This window comes from Anastrepha ludens, chromosome 3 (genome assembly GCF_028408465.1).
Source record: "Anastrepha ludens isolate Willacy chromosome 3, idAnaLude1.1, whole genome shotgun sequence".
NCBI lineage: Eukaryota > Metazoa > Arthropoda > Insecta > Diptera > Tephritidae > Anastrepha > Anastrepha ludens.
Window position 1 is genome coordinate 18,134,196 of NC_071499.1, and position 13,263 is coordinate 18,147,458.

The 13,263-nt window shown below is 35.1% G+C and overlaps 1 protein-coding gene across 1 annotated transcript in view; it reads right to left on the bottom strand.

Moving 5' to 3' along the window:
* The window catches only part of LOC128857073 (innexin inx2), a 34,181-nt gene extending 21,796 nt beyond the window's left edge, over positions 1 to 12,385 (bottom strand). Inside the window, exon 1 of the mRNA XM_054092636.1 lies at positions 10,330 to 12,385. Within this exon, the coding sequence (XP_053948611.1) occupies positions 10,344 to 11,441 (1,098 nt within the window). The 5' untranslated portion in view covers positions 11,442 to 12,385 and the 3' untranslated portion in view covers positions 10,330 to 10,343. The remainder of the gene's footprint in view (positions 1 to 10,329) is intronic.
* Between the last annotated feature and the right edge of the window lie 878 nt (positions 12,386 to 13,263).

Genomic DNA, 13,263 nt, shown 5'->3' on the forward strand with positions numbered 1-13,263 from the left:
TTATACAGTTACAACATCAACTAGCAAATATTGAGTCATATGAAAGTGTCTTATCTTGTGTGGGGGTAAAATACTCTAAGTTTGACCTTCAGCGAGTGGCAGAGGACATACAAATTTCTTTAAACGAATTGACTTGAGCGGAATCACGGAAACCAGTAGAAGGTCGTCTCTGAGTACTAACTGTAGGGTCTCCAAATCGTTCTGGCCAAAACTTAATCTTAAAAGGACAAAATGTTTGCTTGGGCACAACAGATCAGCTACCTGCATCTCCTCACAGGTGTTGCAACGGACTACTGCACTATTGGCACCCTTAGCCAGGAAAATGGGTCTACCTCACAGTGACTTCTGCAGCAGCTGTGAAGATGAAAAAGATATTGTTTGGGTACAATATCTCGTCTGTGCATTTCCTGCACTTCAAAGAAGCCGTGGGAAATATCTTTGCGATTATTTCTTTGAAGGCCTGGAAAATTTGAAAAGTTTCCAATTAAAATCATCGACTTTTATTTAGTAAAATAGCTATTTAAAAACACAATGAGTGATTAATTTTGCGCCACCAAAAAAACGTTCGTTATTTTTCTACTTTCTTCTTCGAAAGTTCTGTATTTAGGGAGGCCGCAAAGCAATTTTTGATATTTTTAAGATGTTTGTATAAAGCGTAAATTTTATTAATATGTATTTTAATTTTTCTTAGAATGAAATTACATACGAAATCACAAGATCTTTACACAAGAGGTTAAATTTATGTTTAGCCATTTAATGTGGAATTATTATTATTTATTAGTGATTTTACGCCGTATCGAAGACGCTCGATTGCTCGCTAAAGACTTCAGCTGGTTCCATATTAGAGCGCTGTCAACTGATTCATTCTGATTCGCTGTCAATTCAGAACGAATACATATGGGCCAAGAACCTGTGGGTCTGGTGACACCCAACTAAGAGAATATTTGGTTTTCTGGAGGGCCTGTCCCAGCCATCTGAACTTTCCTGCTCTGATTTCAATGTTAATGGGTTTTTGCTTACTCTGCTTCATAAGTTATGCATTTGAGATCCATTTTTCCGGTTCGTAATCGTAATTTGATTTTAGTGCTTGTTTCGAACACTTTATCTTTGGTTAAAATATGTGAATCGTGGAAAAATAAATACAACTCGAGCGATTCATTTTGTGCCACAATTTGCTTTTAAATAAAATCGTACTTTTATAAAAAATTTAATATTTCATATATTTAATGCCAGCACTCCTATTATTTTGTGAGCAACTGTATGTACATACATACATACATATGCAGGCAGGTACTCGCATTCGTATTTTTGTAAACCTGCCATAGGTGCCTAATTTTGTGACCAAAATAATAATTTTTTGTAAATATGACTTTAACTTCGTCATTTCAGATATGACTTTCAACTTCTTGTGAAAGCAAACTAATAAACTTTACGATTCAATTTTATTGCGAAGAAACATTCAAACGCCTGGTCAACTAAACCACAGCTAAAAGTACCAAGAAGACCTGCTTCGTGTGAGCATAAAACGTATGCAAGACCTGATTATAGCCAAATAAAAAAAGGGGGAAAAAAACAAAAAAAGAAAAGGAATACAAAAACATAACTCGACACTTTCATTCCCACACCTTCGCATATTGATGACATTTGCAAAACGAAAATGAAAAAATATGTATGTAAATGGGATTTACAAGCAGCTCAAGTCTGTCCATAAGAGGTAAGTGATGGTGGTGGTGGTTTAGGTAAGAAGAATGCCACGGCTGCTGCTGCTGCGGCTACCTGTAGACGAGCTGACTGCTAAATACAAGTAGCCGAACACTTGATACCCAACGAATCCTACTTATTGTGTAGTCTGACGCAAGAAAAAAAATAAAAAAAATAAAAATGTGAAACAAAAAAGAAATAAAAAATATGAAAAAATACAAATTCACATACATTACACACACACATACGTACATAAGTGAGTGTGTGTGGTTAAGTACATTTGGATGATGTTTGTTGCTAGTCCGACAGGTTAGTTTTGAGTAGAGACTTTTACATATGTACACCCATGCATATATAGGTGCATACATGCATATATACATACATACATACATACATACATACATGCATACATACATACATACACACATACAAATATACATAAGCACAAGTAGACCCAATCTAGCGACTTAAGACCTGTCTGCTAAGTGTCGTTTGCATATTTTCCATGCCGAACCGAACCCTTCACAACCACTACTGCTCAGCTTGGCATTTGCATATAAATTTTTATTGCTTGCCACTTGCTTTAATTTTTTCATTTATTTGTATGATTTTTTTCTTCGTTTTTTTGTTTTGCATTTTTTATATAACCCGCTGCTGCACTAGCGTTACGGATCGGAACATCTTAAAGCCATGAACTTGTTGCTACAAAACATATATTTTTATTTCCTTTTACCCCTTTTCTGGTCTGTGCCATGAACAAAAAAACAAAATTGTTTAAAAAATTTAAACGAGTCTGTCAAACCAGTTTCGCAGCACAAACACATGCGCATATCTGTGTGTGTATGTAGAAAAATGTACACTTCTAAAGGTGAAGAGCAGTGCGCGCACCTCAATAGTTGAGCCACGACGATGAATTTCACATGGAAACAGAATATTTCAGCAGTGGAAGGCAAAAGAATGAAGAAGAAGCCAGCGAACCAGCAAACCAGCAAACCATCGAAGCACTGAAGCACTTCACTAACTACGCAAACAAATGTCCGGTGAAGACAAAATACCGTAGAGCAAGCTAAGAAGCCTACAAACATATGCACACACCTACCTACAGGCAGCTTATATGTATGTACGTGGGTATGTATATTTAAGTGCTTCCAATAAAGCCAAATTGCTTGGTGTAATTTAGGCAGCGCGTGAGTGGTGGTAGTTTGAAAATAAAAGTTGCAATTGCAGCAATCGGCACTACTGTCGCGCAACAAAATGCTGCTGCTGTAAATGCGTACATACACACATACATACTTGCATACATACATACATGCACGCATACATACACACATATATATGCACATATAATGCATAGTAGTCAAGCGCACGGGTAAGCCGGTAGGTAATATTGATAGGGTTCACTGCTCCAAAGTGGCAGGCAATGCAGCTGTAAAATGAAAAACCATCACTTTTATGCGCACGCGCGGCGGCGATTATTGCCGCGCATTAGTACTTGCAAGTTTTGTAATCAGCACTTGGATGGCAGATGATATGCCACGGAAGAGGCAAGCAGCTGATAGTTAGCAGAGGTGCTTGCGGTGGTGGAAGAAGCACGTACAACGTCGTGGCTGACGTGAGAGGCCAAAGTGCATGAGCGGCAGAAAAAACGCGTTGTATGCGTAAATGTAAAAAAACAAATAAACAGAAGATAAAAAAAAAAATAAAAATTTAAAAAAAGATAAAAAAAAAAAATTAAAAACAGATAAAAAAAATAAAAATTAAAAACAGGTAAAAAAAAAATAAAAAAAGGTAAAATAAAAAATAAAAAAAAATACAAAAACAAAATAAAAAATAAAAACCCTAAAAACAGTTGCAATAAACGTAAAAAAGTTAAAAAGCACAGCAAACCAAAAAAGCTCCATCAAGCATAGTAAATCATACAAATTAAAATAAAGTGCACAAAAATATAATGAAAAACACAGAAAAACCAAAAAATAATTGCTTTTTGAGTGAAGCATCTAAACGCCAACGTGCCATATAAAAGCCACTCGTTCGCTGTTCACAACTCCGCTAGCCAGCAAGCACACATTCACCCCCACCAAGAAATTATCGCTCAACCAGTGAGCGCTGTCGCTGTGCGTAATACCAGGGGTGACTCTTTTGTCTCATTGCCATTATCGTTGTGTACGTGCAGCATAACGCCTTGATTGTGTTTGTGTCACAAAACTTTGCGTTTGCATGTATTTTTAGCTGTGCACTCTTGAAAGCAATTGAACATAATTGAGCGCAACTTTTTTGAGTTTATTTATTTGTGAGAAAATGTTTGCTCGCTCGCTCGCCGTTGGACCGCGAAATGGAATAGTACTAAAAATGCCCACTTGTGGAGAACTACTAAAGTGCGAATGTAGCACTGCATTTCTGTGGCAAGCAATGGCAGATTTGCCGGGACGCGGTACTTTAAATTCATATACAGTCGACGTCAAAAGAAACCATTTTATTATTTAATGATCTATAAAACTTTAATGATCTATAAAACTAAAATAAAAAACAAAAAATAAAATAAAACTGCATACCAGAAAATTTGCTGAAATTCTAAGTAAAAAATTTGACATTTTGTTGAAAATTTGCGGAGTTTTTACAAATTTTATAAAAAGTAGGAAACTTTGTTCATATGGTTTTTGTTGCAGTACGACCTACATTTTTATAAAAAAATAATTGAAATTACAAAATAAAATTAATTAAATTGTCAAAATTTATCCAAATATGTGGTGTAGACTTTCTTTTGACGCTGACCGTACATATGTAACTACATGTATACATATCTTTATTCCAAATGTGTGAAAGTAGGAAAAGAAAATACAATTTTTGATATGGAAAAATTTTAGAAAAACTTTTTAATAAAAAAATATGTTTATAAAAATGAACTATTTCTATTTTCTCTTTAAAAAATGTTTAATAATAAACTAAAATAAAAATTTAAATAAAAGTAAAGAAATCTTTGCTAGAAAAACAAAAATTAAATAAAAATAAACTTTATTATATTTTAGTACTCAAAAAAAATTATAAAATTGAGAAAAGGAAAAATAATATTTGCTACAAAAAATGTAATCAAAATAGACTTTATTATATTTAAGTACAAAAAAAAATAATAAATTTGTAACAAAGAAAAGTAATAGTAAATATTTTATTAAAAACCTAATGAAAAGATTTTACTAATGATAGGCATTAATACAATAAAAAGTTTAACAAGAAACAAATAAAATTTTTTATGAAAACTAGAAGTCTTTGCTACAAAAAAAAACAATCTAATAAAAACAAACTTTATTATAATATTAGTACATAAAAAAATTATAAATTTGTAACAACGAAACATAATACTAAAAATTTTATTAAAAACCTCAAGAAAAGATTTTAATAAAAATAAGTATTAATAAAAAAAATTTTAATAGAAAAAAATAAAAAATGTAATGCAAATTTTTATTTTTAATTAGAAATATTTGCTACAAAAATAAACTTTATTTTAGTAAAAAAATATTATAAAATTGTTACAAGGAAAAATAATAGTAACAATTTTATTAAAAACCTAATAAAAATATTTTAATAATCAAAAGTATAAATACAAAAGAAAAGTTTAATAAAAAAAATAAAAAGCTTAATACAAATTTTTATTTTTAATTAGAACCAAAATTTTAATATAATAACAGAATTTACTAAATTTTTATATAATTTTAATTACAACAAAAATTTTAATAATAGGAATTAATAATGAGAATTCTAATTAAAAAAAAATAATAATTTTAAAAATAACTTAAGAATTATTTTTTTTTTAATAAAAATTCCAATAAAAAAATTTAATAAAATTTAACAACAAAAAAGCCATTAAAAATTAATTAATAGAATTATATAAAAAATAAAAAAAAACTCTTACAAAAATTTCAATAATGAGAAACTGTTATAAACATTTCAATAAAAAAAAATGTTAATAAAATTTAACTACAATAATTTTAATGATAAACAAACATAATACAAATCTGAATGAAAAAAACCAAATCAGTTATAAAAAAAAATTTAATAATGAGAATTTTAATGATAAAAAATTATAATAAAAATCTCAAGGGAAAAAAAACTATTAAAAATTAATTAAAATTGAAAATTTTGTTTATCATGAAAGTTTTAACAATAAAAAACTGTCACAAAAATTTCAACAATGAAAAACTGTTATACAAACTTGAATAAAAAAGTTGTTTATAAAATTTAACAACAATAATTTTAATGATAAAAAATAATAGTACAAATGTGAATAAAAATAAAGCCAAAACTGTTATATTATACAAATTTCAATAAAAAAGATTATAATAAACTTTAACGATACGAATTTTAATGATAAAAAAATATAATAAAAATCTGAATTGAAAAAGTCCATTAGAAACTAATTATTAACTCAAATTTCTTTATCATAAAAATTTTAACACTAAAAAACTCTTACAAAAACTTCAACAATGAAAAACTGTTATAAAAATTTAGATAAAAAAAGTTTTAAGAAAATTTAACAACAATAATTTTAATGATAAAATATAACAATAAAAGTCTGAATGAAAAAAAGCCAAAACTTTACTTTTAAAAACAATAATTTTAAAAATTTTAGGAAAACTTTTATAACAGAATAGAATAATAATAATAACAGCTGACATAATAATAAAAAATGTAATAATTAAAATTAGTAATAAATAATAATAATAATTTTAAATAAAAAGTGCAATTTTCACTTTTTTTCTTTCCTTCGTTCAAACACGAGTTTATGGTCTTAACTAAAACGCTTATGTTTGTTTTTTCATTTTCGATAATCCTGTTGGGAGTTATGCTGAACATTTCAGAAATTATTCTTTAAATATGTATCTATAAGACAGAAAAAAGTTTGAATTAAAAAAATAATTTTTTGCATAGAAAAAAAAATATTGAAAATAGGACTTTTTTTACCCGATGAAACCTTTAAGGTGATGGCACTTGACCAACAACAGTGTTTTGTACGTTTGATTGTCAAAGCAAAGTATTGGCGAAGTAGAAAACAAAAATTAATTCGCCTTGTTTCATTCGGGGCTGACAGCCACATGGCCACGGCGAAAGAAAAAAAAAACGAATCAGCTGATTTACCGATAACATCTTAAATAGGTTCGCCTTGTAAAAAACTATTATAAATGGCATTTCGAAAGTGACGCTTACATGTCAGTAGTGAATAATTCCCACACGGCAACTTTTTTTAAGTCATCTTTGAATTTTATCAAATAGACAGATGTACAATTTTGAAGGATAGAATAAGGCGTTAAAATTATTGTAACTTTATTAAGAAAAAGGTCGATCTTTAAGGACAAATATCGCAAAATTCGTAATTTTATGGTGGAAATAATCGCCCGAATGGGTCCCCAATTCAAAGACTGTTGAAAACATGGCTTGAAAAGTTTTATGCGGACTCCGCATCATTAGAAACAACAATAAAACGATGGTTTGCTGACTTCAAGCCTGGTCGTAGAGACACCGATGAAGCACCTCGAAAAAACAGTGGACGTCCAAATAAGACGATAACACCAGAAAACATCAAAAATATCCACAAAATAGTTTTGAATAATCAAAAAGTGAAGTTGCGTGAGTTAGCTGACATCGTAAAGATATCAAAAGAAGGTGTTGTCTTTATATTATTGCATGGGCATTTGACTACGAGAAAGCTCTGTTCAAAGTGAGTGCCGCATTTGCTCGCTGTTGACCAAAACAGGAAGCTGTTCATGATTATGAGTAGTGTTTGGCCGCCATGTTTAAATGTAATAAATCGGAATTTTTGTGTCGATATGTAACAATAGATGAGACATGGATCCATCGCTTCACTCCGGAATCAAAACGATCGTTATCTGAGTGGGCATCAGGAGGCGAACCTCGTCCAAAGCGCCGCCCGAAAGCACAACAATCGGTTGAAATGGTTATGGCCTCGGTATTTCGGGATGTGCATGGTGTGATATTCGTCGATTATTTTGAGAAGGGATATACCGTTAACAGTGAATATTTTCTAGCGTAATTCGAGCGCTTGAAGGCAGAAATTGCAAAAAAAAATTCCGCATATGGCAAAGAAAAAAATTTTGTTTCATAAAGACAACGAGCCGTTTCACAAGTCATTCAAAACAATGGCAAAACTACAAGAATTGATCTCCGAATTGCTCCCAGATCCACCGTATTCGCCAGAATTTTCTCCCAGCGACAAGTGGCTGTTTGCAGACCTAAAAAAAAATGCTCGCCGGTAAGAAATTTCGCTCGAATGAAGAGGTAGGTTATCATTGAAACCGAGCCCTTTGAGGATTTTGGGGCAAAAGATAAATCGTTTTACAAAAGTGGTATTGAAATGTTCGAGCGGCGCTGAAATGATTGTTGTTCTGGATGAAAATTACGTTGATGAATAAAGCTAATTTTGAATAAAAAACGACGTGTTTTCTTTGTTAGGCCCGAGACTTTTCTAACCTAATCTATCCACCTTGAGAAGAAAATGTGGTCCAAAGTGGATCTTTATGCACACATAATCTAATTTTTATCTCGCTTTCCTCTTAAAGATTCACTGCATACTTTGCCACAGAAAAATCCAAAAATTGCTTTAGTACGAATATACAGCGGAGGTCGTTACTTTAATACCACAATAACCACCCATTTGGGTTCATAGCGGATTCGACATCCATGAAATGTTAAGAACAATATTTTGAAACTAGCTATCGCTCCGCCTCAAAATACGACGTCGCAAATGGAAGCGAATTGCCCATACATTGCGTAAACCCCAGGACGAAATAACAAAAGCTGCGTTGGATTAGAATCCACGAGTGAATCGCAGACGCGCGAGACCAGCCAACACCTGGAGGCGACAGGTGGATGCAGAAACGCAGAAAGCAGGCTATTCGAGGAGACAAATAAAATTTTTAGCTTGAAATAAATCAAATTGAATCTGTTTGTCGAGGCCCTATGTTCCACCTAGGAACCACGGGAAAAATATATCGCTCCTCAGCAGGCAATGGCAAACCTTCGAGTGTATTTCTGCCATGAAAAGGCTTTTTATAAAAAATCGACGGCTGCTAGGAAGCGGCAAAAAACTTTAAGTTCTGCCACTTGTGGAACAACATAGAGGGTTTTTGAGGTATACAAATTGGAGAAAAAGCACGAGAGGAAATGGAACAAAGAATAACGCAAATTGTGTGCATATATGGAGAACTTCTTCAACGTCTTAGCAACTTAGCACAGCGATTCGAAAACTAATGCGATGCAATTTATGAGAACCACTGGTTGCTTTACATCATAAAATTCTGTGATAAGCAAATTGGGTTTGTGATGCGTATTGATAGTTTGATGTATGCATTTGGGAACTTCAAATGTTCACGCGTCATAGACTTTATACTTATGCAGCATAAGCGGCGTTGCGAAACTCAGCTTACACCGTTTAGATCACTAAATTTGTAAGACTTCTGCTTAGAACTAAGAAAATTCCCTTTCATATGTCACCGACACGCTTAGAAAGCCACCAGTAGGCATCACGAGAATGGCACTGGACTGGAACCCGAAAGAGATCAGAAGTCGCGGTTGGCCAAAGACTACTTGGCAAAGGTCGATGTTGCGTGAGTTAGCAGATGCCGACATCACATAGGACGGCGCAAAACCAACATCCCAAAACCGTCTGCGATGGAAGAGTCTTTTTGAGGCTCTATGCTACCGAGCGGAGTGAACAAAGATATAAACAAAAAATGTTAACGACATGAGTTGCAAGCTCATGCTTTCTGTATGGTTTGAGAAATAATCCGCGAACAAAAACTCTCTCTCACTCTCTCTTATCAGCAAGAACAGAATAATCCGCAACAAATTATTTATTTGTTAAAGTTTAAAGAAAAAAATTATAAAAATAACAATAATTTTGGTAATCCTGTAACAGCGCTGCCAGATTATATACAAAAAAATCAATAACTAATTGGCGCTTACACTTTTGTTAGGTGCTTGGCCGAGTGTGGTGCGCGTCTTGACGCTGTTCCACAAATGGAGGGACCGACTTAAGTTTTAAGCCGACTCCGAGCGGCAAATTATTTTTTGCGAGGAGCTTCTTCATGGCAGAAATACACTCGGAGGATTGTCATCGTCTGTTGAGGGATGATCGCTGTTAGAAAAAACGTTTTCCATCATTTAGGAGTTTCATGCACGGAGATTCGAACCTATGCACTCCCGAATGGTAGTCACGCACCAGCCTTTCTGCTACGGCTGCTGCCTGCCAAATGATGTACAATTTGTTTATATTACAAGTACTGCAAGCTAGTTTGACCCTCCGGTCGACACCTTTTTTGAAACCTTCAGTTGGTCACCCGGCTCTGGCCTTTTTTCCCCCTCTTCGCGAATCTTTCTTAAAAGTTTATAGCCATAAATCGATAGGAAATCAAATTTTAGGAAGATTTCTAATCAAATTTTAAGAAGCTACCTGGAAACCCGTTAGCTATAATAGAAATATGTTAAACTCACGTCCAAAGTGGAAGAAGCCAATCTGTCGATTCCCCGGAGGGTTTATACACTTGCATTTGAAATACTTTCTACGACTTATATTCTACTGCTCATTCCTATGTTATTTCTACTCGCTTGCTCACTTACCCATTAGCGGCCATTTAAGCTTCGAATGGTTGCTTGCTGCTCGAATGTTCGCCCATTTCACGCGCCAAATCCGCTATCACCTCCTTGTAGATCAATGGATCGATATTCTTGCCCAGCTGATACAGCAGGAACCAATCGCCAATATTACACTTATTTGCCACCGCCTCAACTTCTTCGCTCTCGGCCAAACGGGAACGGGCACGCAACAGCAAATGACGTAGTTTAGGTCCAATGATAACAGCCATGCGATAAACCAATGAAATGCCAGACAATATGCTCAAAATGATGAACCAGAACCACAAGAATACGTAGATTTTCTCATTGACAATATTCAATGGCAACACACAGAGACCGTCGAATTTCTGCACCGAACCGGATGGACCGTATTTGTGGAAGGTGCATTTGGTGACTTTCGGAAAAACACGTGCCATCGGATCGATACGTTCATCCGGTTCCATTTCGGTGAATTTCAGCACATCACTGCCGTATGTGGAGAATTCGCCATCCAAAAAGAAATCCACAAAGAATATTTGTCCAATAACATTGGCAAAATTCAAAGCCTCACAAACGAAAAAACGGAATGCATAGAAGTTGTGACGATTCAAATTGCCCATAAAATATTCGACGAGTATCTTCTTGCGATCATTCTTACAATCATCATTCACAATGGGACAATTCAAATCCATAACCAACATTTTGAGGCGTCCACCTTCCCATGATTTCCACAAATAGCGAGGCACATAGAAGAGTATGGCTTGGAAGAAGAGCACGAAACACACCCACTGATAGTATTTGTGATATTTCACTTCGTCTTCACCCTCTATATGCGAACCAACACCCGGCTGGACAACATCACGTCCGGTGATGCCCGTCAAACGTTCCGGTACGGTAAAGGTGGAGTAAATCCAGCAGTAAGTGTCCATCACACCGAGCGGAATCTCATCGACAATGCAATCGATGGGATCGCCAATGTATTGACGCGAGGTGACGAGCAGCGAGAAGGCAATCAATATGATCACCGTCGCCTTGTAGTGCATGCGGAAGACATTGTTGTCGATGCAGACCTGATCGATCTTCAGCAGCCCCTTGACGGAGCCGAATACATCAAACATTTTGGCGTGCTTTGTTGCGTATTAAAAGTTAACACAAATTTTTCAAGAAAATTTAAAAAGAGGAACGGTCGTCGTTACTACGGGAATGTTAGCGAATGTGATTTTGTTAATTCGAAAAAAAAGGCAGTGCTTGTAGCGACGCGCAATGGCAATACTTTCGTTTGGAAATTTAGTACTCGTTTGTTTGCGATATGCGGTATGCGGTTTGTTGTGTTTTACTCTATTGTTTCTTTTTGATTTTTTTTTTTCTTTTCTTTTTTTCTCTTTCTCTTTCAACCAATTACACTTTCACACAGCTTTAGCGGTTGCACGGTGCTGTTGCTGTTGTTGCTGTAGTTTGTGATTACTTTCGCGTAACAAAAGTTGTTGTCGGTCAGTAGTAAATTTTGAAAATTAATCGCCACGCGCATAACACAACTTCACTTTCAGAGTTCATTCATCATTTTTGCTCTAAACAATTCTCAAATCATTTTTGCCTATCGACAATTAAACCCAACACAATATTGTTTACTTCATCATAAATCTCATCTGTTTTTATTTAGGTTGCGAATTTCGTTTGGACGCAGAGAACACACGCACGGCGTCGACCACTTCCCAATGCTTGACGTACGAGTCGCTATGGGTTTGTTTAGATTATTTACTTAATATAATTGTTGTTGTTGTTGATTTATATGTTTATATATAAACAATCGCACTTGCACTTCATTCGGCGGGTGGAGGGTGGCTGTGTGTCTGCCTGCCCTTGTTCTTGCTTGGCTTTGTCCAAATATCTCTGTCCGCCTGAACACACTTTGTTCGGTGTGTTGTAATTATGCCGTTGCACCGCAGCACAAAGCGTACACTTCGAATTGAAAATTAAAACTGTTTAGTTGATTGCGAGCAACAGCGGACGCTGATACAAAAACACGACGACGAAAACGTTGTGTATGCGACAGGCGAATACGAGTAAACTGTGGTGGGCAGCATAGCGCGCCATTCCATGGAGTTTGAGTTGTTTGTCAGCCAGCAGTTGAGTGGCTTGAGTGGCGTGTGTGCTTGTATTGGTGTGGGCTTGCAGTTGTGTCGGTAATGATGTAGACTTATAGCTATGTTTGTATTGGTGTGTGCTTACAGCTGTGTTGGTATTGATGCAGACTTATAGCTGTATTGGTATTGTTGTGGGCTTATAGTTGCGTTAGTATTGGTGCTACTGCTGTAGTCGCACTCACTAATACTTTAGCACGCAGGGCTTGCACGTTTTGCTATCGCACGCGCCATGGCACTGTGTCAAGCCAGTTTTGGAGTCATTCCCTGTACGTAAATGCGAGCTCAGCTTGAAGCGCTCCCCAATGCACTCTCATAAGTGTTTGCTACTTTTTACTCAGCGCACTCCAAGATGCTAAATTTTTGAGTTACACTCGTAGTGATGCGTGCTTAGACATATATTTATCTCACAGTTTATAGCTCATTTTTATACCAGTTCGCGAGTTGAGTTGGCATAAAAGGGTTTATGCGGGTATTGAGTGGCTTTTGACATCCCTGTCATGCTGCTGCAGGCACATTTCTATGTGCAGCAGATGTGCAAAAGTATATAAATATGCAGCGCGGTTGGTTTGGATTTTTGTCTTACACAGCAACAACAGCTGTTGTACATACGCACATATGTACATATTAACATTAATACCTGCAAGACGGCGATGTTGCAAGAACAGGATTCAGTCGAAGCTGTGTAGAGATACATATGGCCTCTGGCGACGGTCAAGCATTGTTTGACAAGAACTTTATATGTGTGCGTGTCGGCTGATTGACGCTAATATCTAAAATTTTTGATTTTCATCATTCA